This window comes from Piliocolobus tephrosceles, chromosome 2 (assembly GCF_002776525.5).
Source record: "Piliocolobus tephrosceles isolate RC106 chromosome 2, ASM277652v3, whole genome shotgun sequence".
In the NCBI taxonomy this organism is placed as follows: domain Eukaryota; kingdom Metazoa; phylum Chordata; class Mammalia; order Primates; family Cercopithecidae; genus Piliocolobus; species Piliocolobus tephrosceles.
Window position 1 is genome coordinate 156,231,355 of NC_045435.1, and position 15,280 is coordinate 156,246,634.

Consider the following 15,280-nt stretch of genomic DNA (forward strand, 5'->3'; position numbering starts at 1 on the left):
ACTCGCAGATGCTAACTCATTCTTCAGGACTCAGTTCGAATTTCCAGAAGCTTTTCTCTGAACTCGTGATGGACTCTGCGTCCCATTATGTACTCCCGAATCGCTCCGTGCATCCATCTGGCACATCCCTTGCCACATTAAATTCAGATTAAATGTTTGTAGGATGCTTGAGTTCTTCACAAGTCTCAAGTCACTTAGCGACGGTCGGGAAATCCTCAGTGGTAGTTTCGGGAGCCATTCATTCATTTTATTGATTTCATCATTCTTTCAACAGCCATAACGTACGTGACGACGACTGACTCGTATCTTAAAAGATGTGTGTGTCTCTCGACCAATAACCGGTCTGCCCCTATCGTTCTGTAGGAGGACCAGGTACCAGAGAACTACAACTCCCATCAGGCACTTGGGGATCGCCGCGGCTGAGGGAGAGACTAAGGCTTAGGAACCACCATTCGCGTGAGGCTCTGCTCCCGGCGCCTGCGCAGAGTGCAGGGCCACGTCGCTTTTGCGGTACCAGAGACCACGCGTCTCATCCATGGCTTCCGCGGACTTGCACCGGGAGGCAGATGGCGGCGGTGCTGGGGGCACCTTCCAGCCCTACCTAGACTCCTTGCGGCAGGAGCTGCAGCAAACGGATCCAACGCTGTTGTCAGTAGTGGTGGCGGTTCTTGCGGTGCTGCTGACGCTAGGTAAAAGGCGGCCGGTGGTTATGACGGGTTTGGGGCGGACAGAGGTCCGGGCTGAGAGGGCGCCTTGAGGGCACCAGGAGGGTGAGACCCACCCATTCTACACCCCACCCTCTCGCCTGAAGCAGCGGCAGCAGCGGGGCGTTAAGGGAGATCCCGGGCGACCCCCAGAGTTACGTCCTGGTCTTTGGGGCGCGGATTGCTCTTCGTCATCTTCCCTGTTAGGCTTGACGCGCTGTTCCCCGCCTTCCGCTGTTCTCACTGCAAGGATTCAGGGTCTTGACTCCAACTTTCAGCCTCCGGTGTTTGCGTGCGGGCGCTGGGATACCAAGGTAGTGAGATAGCACTTGAGTCCGCAGTCAGAGTAAGGAGTGCAAAGAAAAGTTGACAGTTGACACTGCCCGGCTCTCAGTGGGCCCCTAACAACAGCAATAGTAACCATTATGGTAAAAGTCAGTTCCAGGTGAATGAGGTGTTTCATCACAGACTTCTGTGAATTTCCCCACCCCAGCCATGCACATATACTGATTGCCAAGGCGTAATTTGTTGTTTTTCTCTGTCTATTCCACAGTCTTCTGGAAGTTAATCCGGAGCAGAAGGAGCAGTCAGAGAGCTGTTCTTCTTGTTGGCCTTTGTGACTCCGGGAAAACGTTGCTCTTTGTCAGGGTAAGTGATTTCATTTACACCCCTGTTAAGCTTAATAGAAAATTGCATAGCATCCCAGTATTCCTGTCATCTCATGGTTTATTTTGTAGAAGAAGCTGATGCTGGTAAATTTGAGAGTTACCAAATTTACTTGACTTACTTGGGAGAACAGAAAGACTCTTAGAAACCCAAATTAAGAAATATTGATCATTTTTCCTTTTTTTTTTTTTTTTGCCCTTGCCTGATGCTGATATTTAGTCTTTATCACATTTAAGGGTTTTATTTAATTAGTTTCATTCCAGAATAGCAGAAGGCACAGAAGCCAGTGGTCTACAGTTTATGATTCCTTGGTTAACAAATTCTTATGAGAGTTTATCAAAGACACTTTTTCACAGGATAATCCTTCTTTGACATAGTGGGCTAGTTAACTTCTTTTTACTAATATTTATTTTTAATACATTTAGTATTTTTAACAGTGTGTTTTAACATGGTGAATAGGAGAGATTTTCTGCTTTTTAACTTTTCTTTCTGAGAGTATAAATTATTTCCCTTCCATTCAAGAAATAGCTCAAATCTTTTTTTTTTTTTTTTTTTTTTTTGAGACAGGGTCTCGCTCCAATGCCCAGGCTGGAGTACAGTGGCGAGATCTCTGCTCATTGCAGCCTTGACTTCTGGGACTCAGATGATTCTCCCACCTCAGCCTCCGAGTAGCTGGGACTACAGGCGTGCGACACTAAGCCCGTCTAATTTTTTATATTTTTTGTAGAGATGAGATTTTGCCACATTGCCCAGGCTTCAAATCATTTTTGATGGTTAAAAATCTTTACAGAAGATTGGGAAATTTGGCCACTAATTGTCTTTTGAGAATAATGTTTTTATTCCATTAAGGAGTAAAATTTGCAATTAATTAGATTTTTTTTCTACAGGTAAAAAATATTAATATGGTCTTTTCACCTATTGCAAGCAGCATTCATTTACTTAACCTTACACCTGGGAGACTTAGAATAATATAACTCAATTTCGGTTTGCTATTAAAATGTTGAATATCTCCCATCTTGTTTTTTTTACAGTTGTTAACAGGCCTTTATAGAGACACTCAGACTTCCATTACTGACAGCTCTGCTGTATACAGAGTCAACAATAACAGGGTAAGATGTTTGTGGAGTTTTGGAGTCTGACAGTCTTACTTTACTGTGGTGTGTCAGTTAAGGACATTTTTAGGATGAGTTCATCTGAGGATATAAGTACCATTTGTAGCTTATTTTTATGGAGAAACATATTCTTTGTGACAAATTCTGCTCTTGACAATCTGTACAGTAGATTTAATCATGCCCTCCTCTGCATTGTTGTACCTTAATGTACAGTAATGTTATATCACATTTTATTCTTACTTTTTGTTTCTGTGTCTTCTTTCCAACTTTACAGTGAGTTCTTAAGAGTGGGCATTAAACCTTTTATGTTTTGAATAGGTAATACATGCACGTGGTACAAAAATTCAAAAGGTTAGAAAGGATATTTGGTGAAAAGTAATTTTTCCTTTCCGTTCCCCACTACCCAGTCTTCTCCTTAGAAGCAGTAACTTACTTTTTCTGTGTGTAGCCTTCCAGATGTTCTGTGCATATATAAACATGTCTGTATATCCTTTATTGTTTTTTCTTTTTAAATACTGTTCTGCCCATTATTTTTTTTCATACAGCTGATACGACTTGGGCTTTTCTTATTCTCCTATATTTGTATACGTAGTACTACCTGGTTTGTTTATGAGCTGCATAGTACTCCACTCTGTTGCTATACCACTAAATGAAATTCTTACTTAATCAGACCATGTTAATAGACATTTAGTTTTGCTATTATAACCTTTGTTTTTACAAGCAGTGCTGCAATGGATATCTTGCAGAGTATGTATGAGTATATTTCAAATATAAGGAATCATGGGTCCTGGCTTGGTGACGCATGCCTGTAATCCCAGCACTTTGGGAGGCTGAGGCAGGCAGATCACTTGAGGTCAGGAGTTCAAGACCAGCCTGGCCAACATGATTAAATCCCGTCTCTACTAAAAATGCAAAAATTAGCCTGGTATGGTGGCGGGCACCTGTAATCCCAGCTACTCGGGAGGCAGAGGCATGAGAATCACTTGAACCCAGGAAGTGAACGTTGCAGTGAACCAAGATTGTGCCACTGCGCTCCAGCCTGGGCGATAGAGCGAGACCAAACGAATTGTAATGCGTAATAAGTTTGTTTGTTTATTTGCTTGTTTTTGAGAAACAGTCTCACTGTGTTGCCCAGGCTGGAGTGCAGTGGTGTGATCTTAGCTCACTGCAACCTCTGCCTTTGGAGTTGAAGCAATTCTCCTGCCTCAGCCTCCTGAGTAGCTGGGATTATAGGCGCCCACCATCATGCCTGGCTAATTTTTGTATGTTTAGTAGAGATGGGGTTTCACCACATTGGCCAGGCTGGTCTTGAACTCCTGACCTCAAGTGATCCGCCCACCTCGGCCTCCCAAAGTGCTGGGATTACAGGGGTGAGCCATGTAATAAGTTTTGGTGAGTGAGTGGAGTGAGGGCTGGTTGGAGAGTGTGGGTGGATGGATAGATGGATGAATTACAATTGTGATTTGAGACCTTTTCTTCTTCTCTTTTTCTTCTTTCCCCTTTCTCAGGCCTCCAGAATTAAAGATTGTAAAGAAAGATAAAGGGACATATTTGTAAATATCTTAGAGAGAGAGATATTTTTTTTTCAATGATGACACTCTTTGTGGCCCAGACCTTTTTAAACTCCCAAGAATTCGGATTTTGAAATTCCAGGTTTGGAAGGTCATCTGGTACCTGCACTAGATTTTTAACGTAGGATATTCCAGGATATGCTTTAGATCTGTACCTTCTAATATGTAGCCACTGGCCACATGTGACTGTTGAGCACCTAAACTAGGACTAGTCCAAATTGAGGCATGCTGTAAATGTGAAGTACACACCAGATCTTGAAGACTTAGTATGGAAAAAAAGAATGTAAAGTATCATTAATACTTTCTTTTTTTCATTACGTTAAAAGATAATATTTTGGATATATTAGATTAAATAACTTAAAATTAATTTTACCAATTTCTTTTTACTTTTTTATTATGGTTACTGGAGTATTTAGAATTACATATGTGGCTTCTGTTATTCTATATTTCTATTCTATCTATATTTCTACTGAATATTTAGAGCATTTTTTCCCTTCCTTCTTCACTCTTTCTCCTACCCCCTTACGTTTTTGATCTCATCTCTTTAGACAATAATGTACCTAGTAATGTATCTTCCGAATTGCTTAGGGTATGTGGTGTAGTGCTGCTTTTGAAATGGAGCAATAAGTCCCAACCTGGGGTCTCCAGACTCTTAACAGTACTTTAAAAAAAAAGAGGGACTAATAAAAAACATTTATATTTGTCTATAAAGAAATACACAGGCTATGTGAAAGGTAAGGTCATAATAAACCCAGCTGGAATTGTGTTAAACCTGTATAGATTGTCTGCTTCTGAACTGTGGGTATGGTTGGCTGTGGAAAACACAGAACAGCTGAGAAATGATCAGTGGATCTGCCGCACGTACCAGGCCATATCTGAGAGTCTTATTGTTGAGCACAGCCACATTTGCACTGAATATAAGCTCTATTCCCATTCCAGGCCTTGACCTTATATTCAAGAATGGTGGCCTGGAATGGTGAATAGAACTTACTAGGGTACATCATAGATTTGCTCAATAGGGGCTCCAGAATTGACACAAATACTGACGGAGTTGGAACAAATAAATGATGTGTCTGGAAGATAAATATTTTAAAAATTAGATTAAGCGTGGAAATGATAAAAGTGTACTTTGTTATAAAGATTGGAGATCCCAGTAGGAGTAATAAGCTCTATGAAAAATTGTAAGTTCTTATATTACATTGTTAGTTTATTATTATTAGTTTAAAACTTATATTACATTATTAGTTTTCACATTTTTGCTTATACTCATACTGTACTCCTACTTTGCTGTACTCACACTGGTTTATCTCCCAAGCTGACTCAGGTAGATCATGCTTCCCTGACACCCCCAGACAGGCTTCTCCTATACCCTCAGAACATTTATCAACATTCCCATTTTATATTTATGTGTAATTTTTCTTTACGTTCACCTTTCTCATAAATTTTGCTAGATCAGGAACTGTGTCTTTGGCCACTGTTACATCCCCAGAACGCTGACTAGTGTTTTATGAGTAGAAGATGCTCTGTGAACATTTGTTTGATTAATTGATTAGGTACCAGTTTGGTAGCCAGAATATACTAAAGGTTTATACTGTGAACGTGGAACTCTACTGAAACATTAATGTTATTGCTGCCATCCCTAGGGCAATAGTCTGACCTTGATTGACCTCCCTGGCCATGAGAGTTTGAGGCTTCAGTTCTTAGAGCGGTTTAAGTCTTCAGCCAGGTAAGAAGGAAAGAAGTGAAGTGGGCTTGCCTAGGTCTGTATCTTGTTTATCAAAGCCACTCATATGATTTGCCCTGGTGGTTGGTGTTTGGGAGGCAGCTTGGTATCCTTTGGTAGGCCTTGAGGTGACCTTGGGGTCAGCCAGTTCTGGCTTGCAAGTCCACCTTCACCTGGATTTTGAGGATTTTATGGGATTAAAATGCTTAAAAAGTGTTATTTAGTGTTTAGGAAATGTTAACCCTTCTTGTCATTGTTACTAAATGTTTGCATTTATTCTGAAGATGAATTTAATAATGTATATGACTATTAAAATCTGAAAAAAGTTTTAAAGCTGGCTGAATCCTAGAAGTTATTAAATGCCAACATCATTTATATATATAGTTTTTGTTTTTTTTTGAAATGGAGTCTCATTCTGTCGCCCTGGCTGAAGTGCAGTGGTGTGATCTTGGCTCACTGCAACTTCCACCTCCTGGGTTCAAGCGATTCTCCTGCCTCAGCCTACTGAGTAGCTGGGATTACAGGCACACGCCAACACACCCTGCTGATTTTTTATATTTTTAGTAGAGACGGGATTTCACCATGTTGGCCAGGCTGGTCTCGAACTTCACTGGCCTCGGCCTCCCAAAGTGTTGGGATTACGGGCGTGAACCACCGCTCCCAGCCCATATATATTCTCAAATTACCTAAAATTGATGTTTCAAGAAGTACAGAACAATATTTCCATATTTCTTTTAGTGTGTGCCCTGGTGTTACTGATTCTTAAGTTATTCCCTAAAAGTCTTATGCTGCAGTTTCACATGCTTCTTTTTTGGTCTCTAACATTAATAAGAACTGAAGAGGAAAATCAGTATGCCACATTTCACTGATTTGAAAACACATTTTATTGTCTCTGAATTTGGAATATATCTTACAGTTGATGGTGTCATAGTTTAGTTGGCAATATTTTCTCTTAGCGGTCCCTAAAATAATGTCTTTTAATTGGCAGCATTTTAGTTTTGATGGAATGAAGTAGTTGATTCTTTGCCTTTTATCGAAGATGTCTAGACTGAAATTTCATTATTGCATCTTTGCCCATAAGATGGTGGTGATGAACAATTTGTCACACATAAGAACGTGATTTTTATTCCTTGGACAATTGAGACAAATCTAGAACTGGTAAATTTTGCCATAATTGGGTTTTTATTTCCAATTAATTTTTTTTCTTTTTTTATTGCCAGTTCTAAATATGTTATGATTTGCAGTATAACTATCCGTGATTCATGTATTTTGGGTAAATAAAACATGCAAAATATGAAGATAAAACTTAGTTCAAATACATTATAATAATGATACATGCAAGTTGAAAAGACGTTACTATATTGGTATGTGACTTTTTAAAATTCTACCGTCTTGCTTTGCCAAGTTTCCCTAGTGGCTATTTTCCCTCTCCTGATTTGAACATATGCTACTGCTGTTCTTATCGTGGTCCCCTCCCCCACTTTTTAAACATTGCTTATTTGGTTGTCTGAAACCAATAATAGCAGTTTCCTTTTCCTGAACCTTAAACACTTTAACTTTGATCTTCCTCACATCTTCCTTTTATTTATGCTCCTTTTTAACCCCCAACCATACTTTTTTTTTCTCTTACATTCAGTGATAAGAATTACCAGGATGTTTATGGTCTTTTGCTCCCCATTGCTTCTTGAATTTTACTTCTTCCTTTTAGATTCAGTTTTCTCTCACTGAGTATATCTTTTAGAAGTGTTTCCAGAGAGGGTGATGAGTAGTCAAATGTTTTCAGTCTTTGTTCATTTGTAACTCTATTTGACCCACATTTCGGAATGGCTGTTATAGCTGAGTGCAGAGTCCTGGGTGGCCACCGCATCACTCCTGACATCATTCATCTGTTGCAGATGAGAATGCTGTTGCCAGTCAGTCTGATTGTCATCTCACTGTAGTAAGTCTGCCTGATTTGACCTATCCAGGGATAGATTTTCTTCTGTTTAAGGATGGATTTAGCTTTATCATTCTTGGAATTCGGGTGTGCTGTTCCAGACCAAAGATTCTCCTCAGTTTTGGAAAATTCTCACCATTGTTTCTCCAGGTAGTGCTGTTTCCCCCACTATCATTTCTCACACTCTGGAATTCTTATGAATGTTATTGAACCTTATTATTCTGCCTTTCTTATTTCCTCTCTATCATATCTTACAAATCTTTCTACCTCGCATATTGTAAGATTCCCTCAGATTTGTTTTCTAGTTTATTACATTCTTTTCAGCTGAGCATAATCTCTGCTTAACTTTTCCATTGATTTATTAATATCATTTGCTATATTTGTCTAAAATACTTACCTTTTCAAACCAGCCTGTTTCTTTTTATATTGTTCTATTTTTTATTGTAGTTTGTAGTATTTTCTTAAATAATTTTAAACATTTACTTTATAGATAGATAGCTTTATTATCCTAGTTTTGGGGTGCTGATTATTCTCTTTGGGGTGCCAGTTATTCTCCCTCATAATTATTTTCTTCTGTGCCTTGTAATTTTTGATCCAGAACCTTTCTTCAAGAGTGACACATCGCTGATACTGTGGTTGGTCTTCTTTAATCCTGTAGGATATGAAAGCCTTGCTCCATAAGCAGCTCATAATTCCTTCTGTTGGGGCCATAGGGATTCAATAAGTCTGGCCCAATTTTTATGTAAACCTTTCCCCTTGGGGGTCTTATACCTGGAGAGTATAAATTCATACCCTATGTCTGTGTGAGGCAGTGGAGGCCTGGTGTTTCTAAGGGAACTTTTTTTGCAAGCCCCGACCTCCCTGAGACTATTTCAAGTTGTAGGCTTTGTATAGGGCGTTCGGTTCTAGCTCCCTAGCTGCATGTTGGCCATTGCATGTCTCTTATCTCCACCTGGGCATTCAAACCCTTGCCCATAAGACTTGTATTTTTTTTTTTTTTTTGAGTCTCGCTTTGTCGCCCAGGCTGGAGTGTAGTGGCGTGATCTCAGTTCACTGCAACCTTTGCCTTCTGGGTTCAAGCAACTCATCTGCCTCAGCCTCTCAAGTAGCTGGGATTACAGGCTCCTGCCACCATATCTGGCTAATTGTTATATTTTTAGTAGAGATTGGGTTTCATCATGCTGCCCAGACTTGTCTCGAACTCCTGACCTCAAGTGATCTGCCCGTCTCAGCCCCCCAAGTGCTGAGATTACAGGCGTGAGGCACCACACCCGGCCCCCTAAGACCTGTTATCTACTGTTTCCCTGGGCTGCTGCACTTTAGCTTTGATATTTCTTTTTTTCTGTCACATGAGGAGTCCCACTATGGCTGCGTTAAGTGACGCCCTACCTGGTCACTGTGCTTCTAGTTCAGGCGCCCTCTAAGATTGCTTTGTCTTCCATTTACGCACCAGTATTCTCCATAAGACAGAAAAGCAAAGCTCTGCAGGTTATTGTGCTGTCTGACTCAGTTCTCCTTCATTTCCCCATCTCCCTGTGTACCAGCTTACCTTGGCTTCCCCAGGGAATTTGTTCCATGTATTTGTGCCTTGAACATACTGTAGGCTGAGTATCCCTTATCCATAATGCTTGGAACCAGAAATGTTTTAGATTTTAGATTTTGGAGTTTTGGATTGGGGATACTCAACCTGTACTTTCCAGACAGTCTGTGTCCCAGTTTTTGGTCTAAGATTCAACTCAACTGTTACATTCTCCTTAAAGTTACCTTTGACCTGGTCTCATTTAAATGATCTTTCTCTTTATTCCTGTTACACGTGTGCATAGTTCTGTCTTGGCATTTATCATATGGTTCTCTATATGATGATTTGTCTTGGAGGACAGGCATCATTTCTTACTGTCTTTTTTCAGCTTCAGTCATTGATACACAGTAGCACTCAATAGTTCCTTGTTAAATGAGGATTTGTGTTGTATGATAGCATATGCACAGACCTGCATGTGTGTCTGCTGAGTGTTAATCACCAAGATTGACTTTGAAGAAATTCAGGATAGTTTTTCAAGATAATGATGTCCCGTTACATGTTCACGTGCCAGTTTTTCTTTTTTTCTCCCACCAGGGCTATTGTGTTTGTTGTGGATAGTGCAGCATTCCAGCGAGAGGTGAAAGATGTGGCTGAGTTTTTGTATCAAGTCCTCATTGACAGTATGGGTCTGAAGAACACACCATCATTCTTAATAGCCTGCAATAAGCAAGGTGCCATCATGTTTTCTTGCAATAATAATTGAGTTTTTTGGGGATTGCTGCTACTAAGAGTTATTTCCATTATTTACAGTTGTTATTATTGAGGATGAGAGATAAGTTCTTTATAGAACTATACATTGAAGGAATTTTAATCTTAAAATTTATTTCCACTCCTACCTTTTCACCAGTCTTCTAACCAGAAGACCAAGGAATGATAACCAAGAGACTACTGATTTTTCTTTGATACAGTGTTTTTTCCAATTATAAATTATTTTACCTTACCAAGCTAGGTTCATCAGATTGACAATATGTGATATCAGATGCACAGTTTTGAAGGATGGAGTATCTGCTTTCAAACAAGTTTAACAAGTTTACTGTATGGCACATTTTTTTCCTTTTTTGTTTTTTTTTTTTTTTAGACGGAGTCTCGCTCTGTCACCAAGGTTGGAGTGCAGTGGCACGATCTTGGCTCACTGCAAACTCTGCCTCCCGGGTTCACGCCATTCTCCTGCCTCAGCCTCCCGAGTAGCTGGGACTACAGGCGCCCACAACTGCGCCCGGCTAACTTTTTGTATTTTTAGTAGAGATGGGGTTTCACTGTGTTAGCCAGGATGGTCTTGATCTCCTGACCTTGTGATCCGCCTGCCTTGGCCTCCCGAAGTGCTGGGATTACAGGCATGAGCCACTGCGCCCGGCCAAACCACAGGTCAGCAGCACATTTTATCAAGGGGAGTTTGCTGAAGTTGTTTTCTTTTAACCTGATAACCGTTGAAAACGTTCCAGTAATCCCCAGTAAAACTGGGCTTCAGTTCCGTTACCTGTACAGTAAGATAGACTGGCGGATCTCTTCAGGTTTCTTTCAGATCTGAAATTCTGATTCTATGATGAGTCCAAGGCATTTCTCAGAAGTGACCAGTTAATATTGATAATGCCTTATCAGGAATGCAGTTATTAGCATCATTACCTAACCTCTTTATTTCTCTGATTGAGTATAAGGAGGGGAGTTATTATTTGCCATGAGCTTTGTGCCAAACCAGGGCTTGTTTCTTACCTTTAGTACACTTAATGCTTTAAACATATCGTCTTAGTATCAACTGGAAACATGCTAAGTTTACTTTTAAATGACAGGTAGGGCATTGTCTTTTGGTGTGTGAAGGCACTTCTCACAATCACAGCACTGGTAGGTTTTCTTTCTGGTAAACTGACTAAACTTATATGTGCATTGAATTGAAAGGTCTGTAAGGTGTGAAGAACTTTAGTGAAAGCTAAAGTCAGTTTTAGGGTCACCAGCATAATATGTTTATAAGCATTATCTTGGGAAAGCCCCTAGTGCAAGTATAAAGCTTACTTTGATAGAGAAGGAACTAGTAAAAAAGGTATTTTTTTTAAAAAAAAGAGAAAAGAAACTTGCTGGTTTAAGTAGGAATTTTCCTTCTGTGTAAGAAGTCTTGGGAAAAAACCCATTCTCGTTTAAACTACAACAGTGTCTTTATTTCTTTACAGATATTGCAATGGCAAAATCAGCAAAGTTAATTCAACAGCAGCTGGAGAAAGAACTGTAAGTATGAAAGAGGCCTGTTGGTTAATTATATATCTTAATACTTAGACTGTAAGCAGCATATGTATGTTTCTTTTGTTTGGTTGTATGTGATTATCGCAATTATAGACTGAAGATTAGTGTGATACGTATTTGTTAAATAATTCACAAAATAATGGAATCACAGAAACTTACTAGGATGCTTATATTTTAAAATTTCATGGAAAGATTTTTTTGAAACCATAAACTCAATTTATTTTACCATTGTTACTAAATCATTTATAGTTGAAAGGTTTTAGAAGCTAAAAAATTTTACATGCCAACTTGAGAACGGTGTTATTTCAGTGAGTGGAAGTGTTTGTTCACCACTCAATAATGCATGTAAAGTGGTATTTAAGGATGCATGTAAATAATAAAAAGTAAAAACTGAGAATCAGGAAAAAAGAAATTAAAACATTTAAAAGCCACTGTGGAAATTATTATTGACAGAATAAGAACAGAACACTGAGGAAGACTGCAAGTCTTTGATACTATATCGTAGCTTCATAGATTATTAAAGTACTTGGCAATATTATATATCCTGCTTTGAGTGTTTCAAAGTTTATAAACTGAGCTTTTGAATTTTAAGGCATCTAGCATGTCTTCTGTGTTATGCCAATTTGTAAGAGCTAGCCAAAAGCTGGCCTAAAAGAAATGATCAACATTTATAGTAAAGCAAGTTATGTTTTCTTATTGCTTTTGTGTAAGGCCTTGAAAAGGATCTGATGAGGAAAAACTGCATAAATTCAACTTTTAGAACCTTGTCTCCTCACTATGATTTACTGACTCCCTTATTCATTTAAGAAGCACCTGTAGTGCACCTAGTAGATGCCAAGCCTGCAGTCGGGAGCAGCTGTAGGAGGAGATGTGTTCCTGTACTCAGGAGCTTAGAGTGTAGTAGAATCTAGTCAGCTTCGGACATTGGCAAACTCCTGCCTGGGCTTGCAAGCCAAGAGTAAATCGACATTTTTAAAGGGCAGGTAGAAAACAGAGGAAAAATATGTGACAAAATATTTAATTTCTGGCTCTTTGCAGAACAATTCTGCTGGCCCTGCCTATGCCATTTTCAGTGGTTCCTTTCCCTTCTGGAGCTGCGAGTTTATCACCCTGCCCTGTGGTCTTGATGCTCACTCTCTTGGATTGTATCTATTGCTTGCCGTTAGGTTAATAGGGACATTGGAACAATTCGATGGTTGGGTTTTTCTAAAAATTCTCTTGAAATTGTTGGGAATTGTTTTGGGGAAGCCAAAGCTGTCATAATGTTATTTGTGAATCAGTCTTTGGTTATTTTTAACAGTACAGTCCAAGCCTTCCCCTGGTTAAAACACGTTTTCCATAGGCTGTTTGCTTTTCACTCTGTAGACTTACAGAAAAACAATACAGAAGGCAATGCTTTATTAAAAGGCAGTGAAACGAAATGTTGAAAAGTTGTAAAGGTTAACATCAGTTAAAACTAGGAATCTAACTAATTTTAGTTTAATTTCAGATTTATGAGAATTAGGTCCTGTTAGCTTTGAGGCATTTCATAGTCTCTGAATAACAAGGTATACTATATTTACATGGCCTTGTGGCAAAAGCTGAATACATACTTTTTTTCCTTAAAAATTTTTTATTATAAAATATCTTACATATAAAAGTCACATGCATTAAGCTTAAAAAATATTAAAATGAGTATCTGTGTACTCACCACCATGCCTAGAAGACCCATTTTTCTCCCCAAAAGCTTTTCCCTCAGGAGGTTAGCAATATCCAATTTTGTATGATTTTTTAAAAATACTTTTATAGTTTGTGTGTGTGTGTTCATTCCTAAACAAGGTATTGCTTAGTTTTGCCTGTGGATTCTTCACTAATTTTGAAGCAACTTCACAGAACAAGAAATGCTTTATTTTGTAAGAAAGAAGATTGGCAGCATGCATTCCTCTGCTTCTGGATAGCAGAAAGGGAAGGGGAGGCCGGCAAATGAGTGTTGCTTATGCACCCTTTATTAGGACCAGCAGGTGGCAGTAAGGGGACTTACACTGGGATGTTTTGGTGGTTAAAGAGGTTGGATAATAGTAATGGTGCCCTAGTTAGATATGAGCATCTGGAGTTTGTGGATTTCTAAACTCCATATCCAAATAGACTCAAGATAAAAATACATACCCTATCTACCCACACTTAACTTTCAGAAACTTACGTTTTTATAACACTTATAGCATGTATTTTTAAAATATATTTTTAAATAGCATCATTCAGGAGATCCTCTTAGAAGGGGGCCCTGGGCTGGAAGAAAGTCGGTGTGACCTGGTCCACTGCTGACCTGCCCTCTAGCTCTGTGACGTCCGACCCCCTCCCCCACTAACCTACCTCACCTCTCTGTCCAAGAGAGGGACTTATAAATGCAAAGGATTATTCAACAATCTTAATAGCATAATTGGGGATTCTTTGGTTAAGTTTTAAATGAGTGCTGAAATGTTTAGAAACTAATATGATTTAATTGCTGTATAAAAATATTGCCTCCTGATTTGTTTCCTTTTGCCCCACAGCAACACCTTACGAGTTACCCGTTCTGCTGCCCCTAGCACACTGGACAGTTCCAGCACTGCCCCTGCTCAGCTGGGGAAGAAAGGCAAAGAGTTTGAATTCTCACAGTTGGCCCTCAAAGTGGAGTTCCTGGAGTGCAGTGCGAAGGCTGGAAGAGGGGACGCGGGCTCTGCTGACATCCAGGACTTGGAGAAATGGCTGGCTAAAATTGCCTGAGAGGCAGCTCCAAAGCACAAGACCCGGATGTGTGTGATACACAGTTTTGGCAAACGGGCTGTGGTAGTCTGGAGTTGATAAGGAAGGGATACAAAATGTGATTAGAAACATTTCCTTGTTGAAACAAAGTACTGTTGAAATCAGCTTGGAATTTTTTTTTTTAAGTTCATTTCTCCCTTATGGCTGCCTTTCAAACAAGTACCTTTTATTTGATGCCTGTATCTTCCCTTTGTTAAGGTTTAACTTGATGTAGGGTCAAGGTTTTTGTGACAACAAGCAGACTCCACACAGACAGGATATGATGCGATATGGCCATCACCTGAAAAGTTTTCTTATCTTCTCCTCCTATGCTTTGGTCCCTTTCTCCTGGAAACAAACCTGCCTATGTATGAAGCTAGTTGATTTCCAGTTGCCTCTGAAGTTCCCAGGCAAGACATTGTCTAGTCCTTTGCGAATTTCTCTGATTTGTGGGCACAGTTAACGAAGTTTCCCCACATGTGAAGACAGGTACAAAACAACAGAGCCAAGCAGACAGTGGGTCTGTTCTTCATTAGCTCAGTGACTTGTCCACACTCCAGTCTTAGCACTTATGTTTCAAAAGCTTGTCACAAACCCTTGGAGTCATTCCCAGATAACAGAACTGGACGTGATAAATCCCCTAATGCCAAAGGTCTAGTGTGTTCTTAGTGGTTATACTGGGAAGTGTATGGAGATTTAGGTGCTGCTCTGCTTCTCTGGATGGCTGAAGGCTCCTGGGCCATCTTCATGTGCTGCTCGAAGAGCTCCTAGTTTGTACTTTTGGCTAGAATGCTGTGGAGCAAATACAAAGTGAAAAAAGTTCTCTACAAATTTCTGAAGTGCATATTCATTGATGCCAAAAAAAAAAAAAAAAAGTTGCCTTTTGAAGTGATGTTCTTTGCTGTCTTCTTAAACGTGAGGCTTTTAAAAATGATTAGTATAGTTTGTGGTAAAGAAAACAGGCTGTCTGGCTCAAAGCAATGAAATAGAATGGAAT

At 39.6% G+C, this 15,280-nt stretch overlaps 1 protein-coding gene across 1 annotated transcript; it reads left to right on the plus strand.

Moving 5' to 3' along the window:
- The first annotated feature begins 455 nt into the window (after positions 1 to 455).
- SRPRB (SRP receptor subunit beta) lies at positions 456 to 15,175 on the plus strand. The gene is made up of 7 exons (XM_023207453.1): positions 456 to 689; positions 1,258 to 1,352; positions 2,402 to 2,479; positions 5,697 to 5,779; positions 9,826 to 9,962; positions 11,454 to 11,508; positions 14,052 to 15,175. The coding sequence occupies exons 1-7, from the start codon at positions 536 to 538 to the stop codon at positions 14,263 to 14,265; spliced, it is 816 nt and encodes a 271-aa protein (XP_023063221.1). The 5' UTR covers positions 456 to 535; the 3' UTR covers positions 14,266 to 15,175.
- Positions 15,176 to 15,280: the final 105 nt, after the last annotated feature.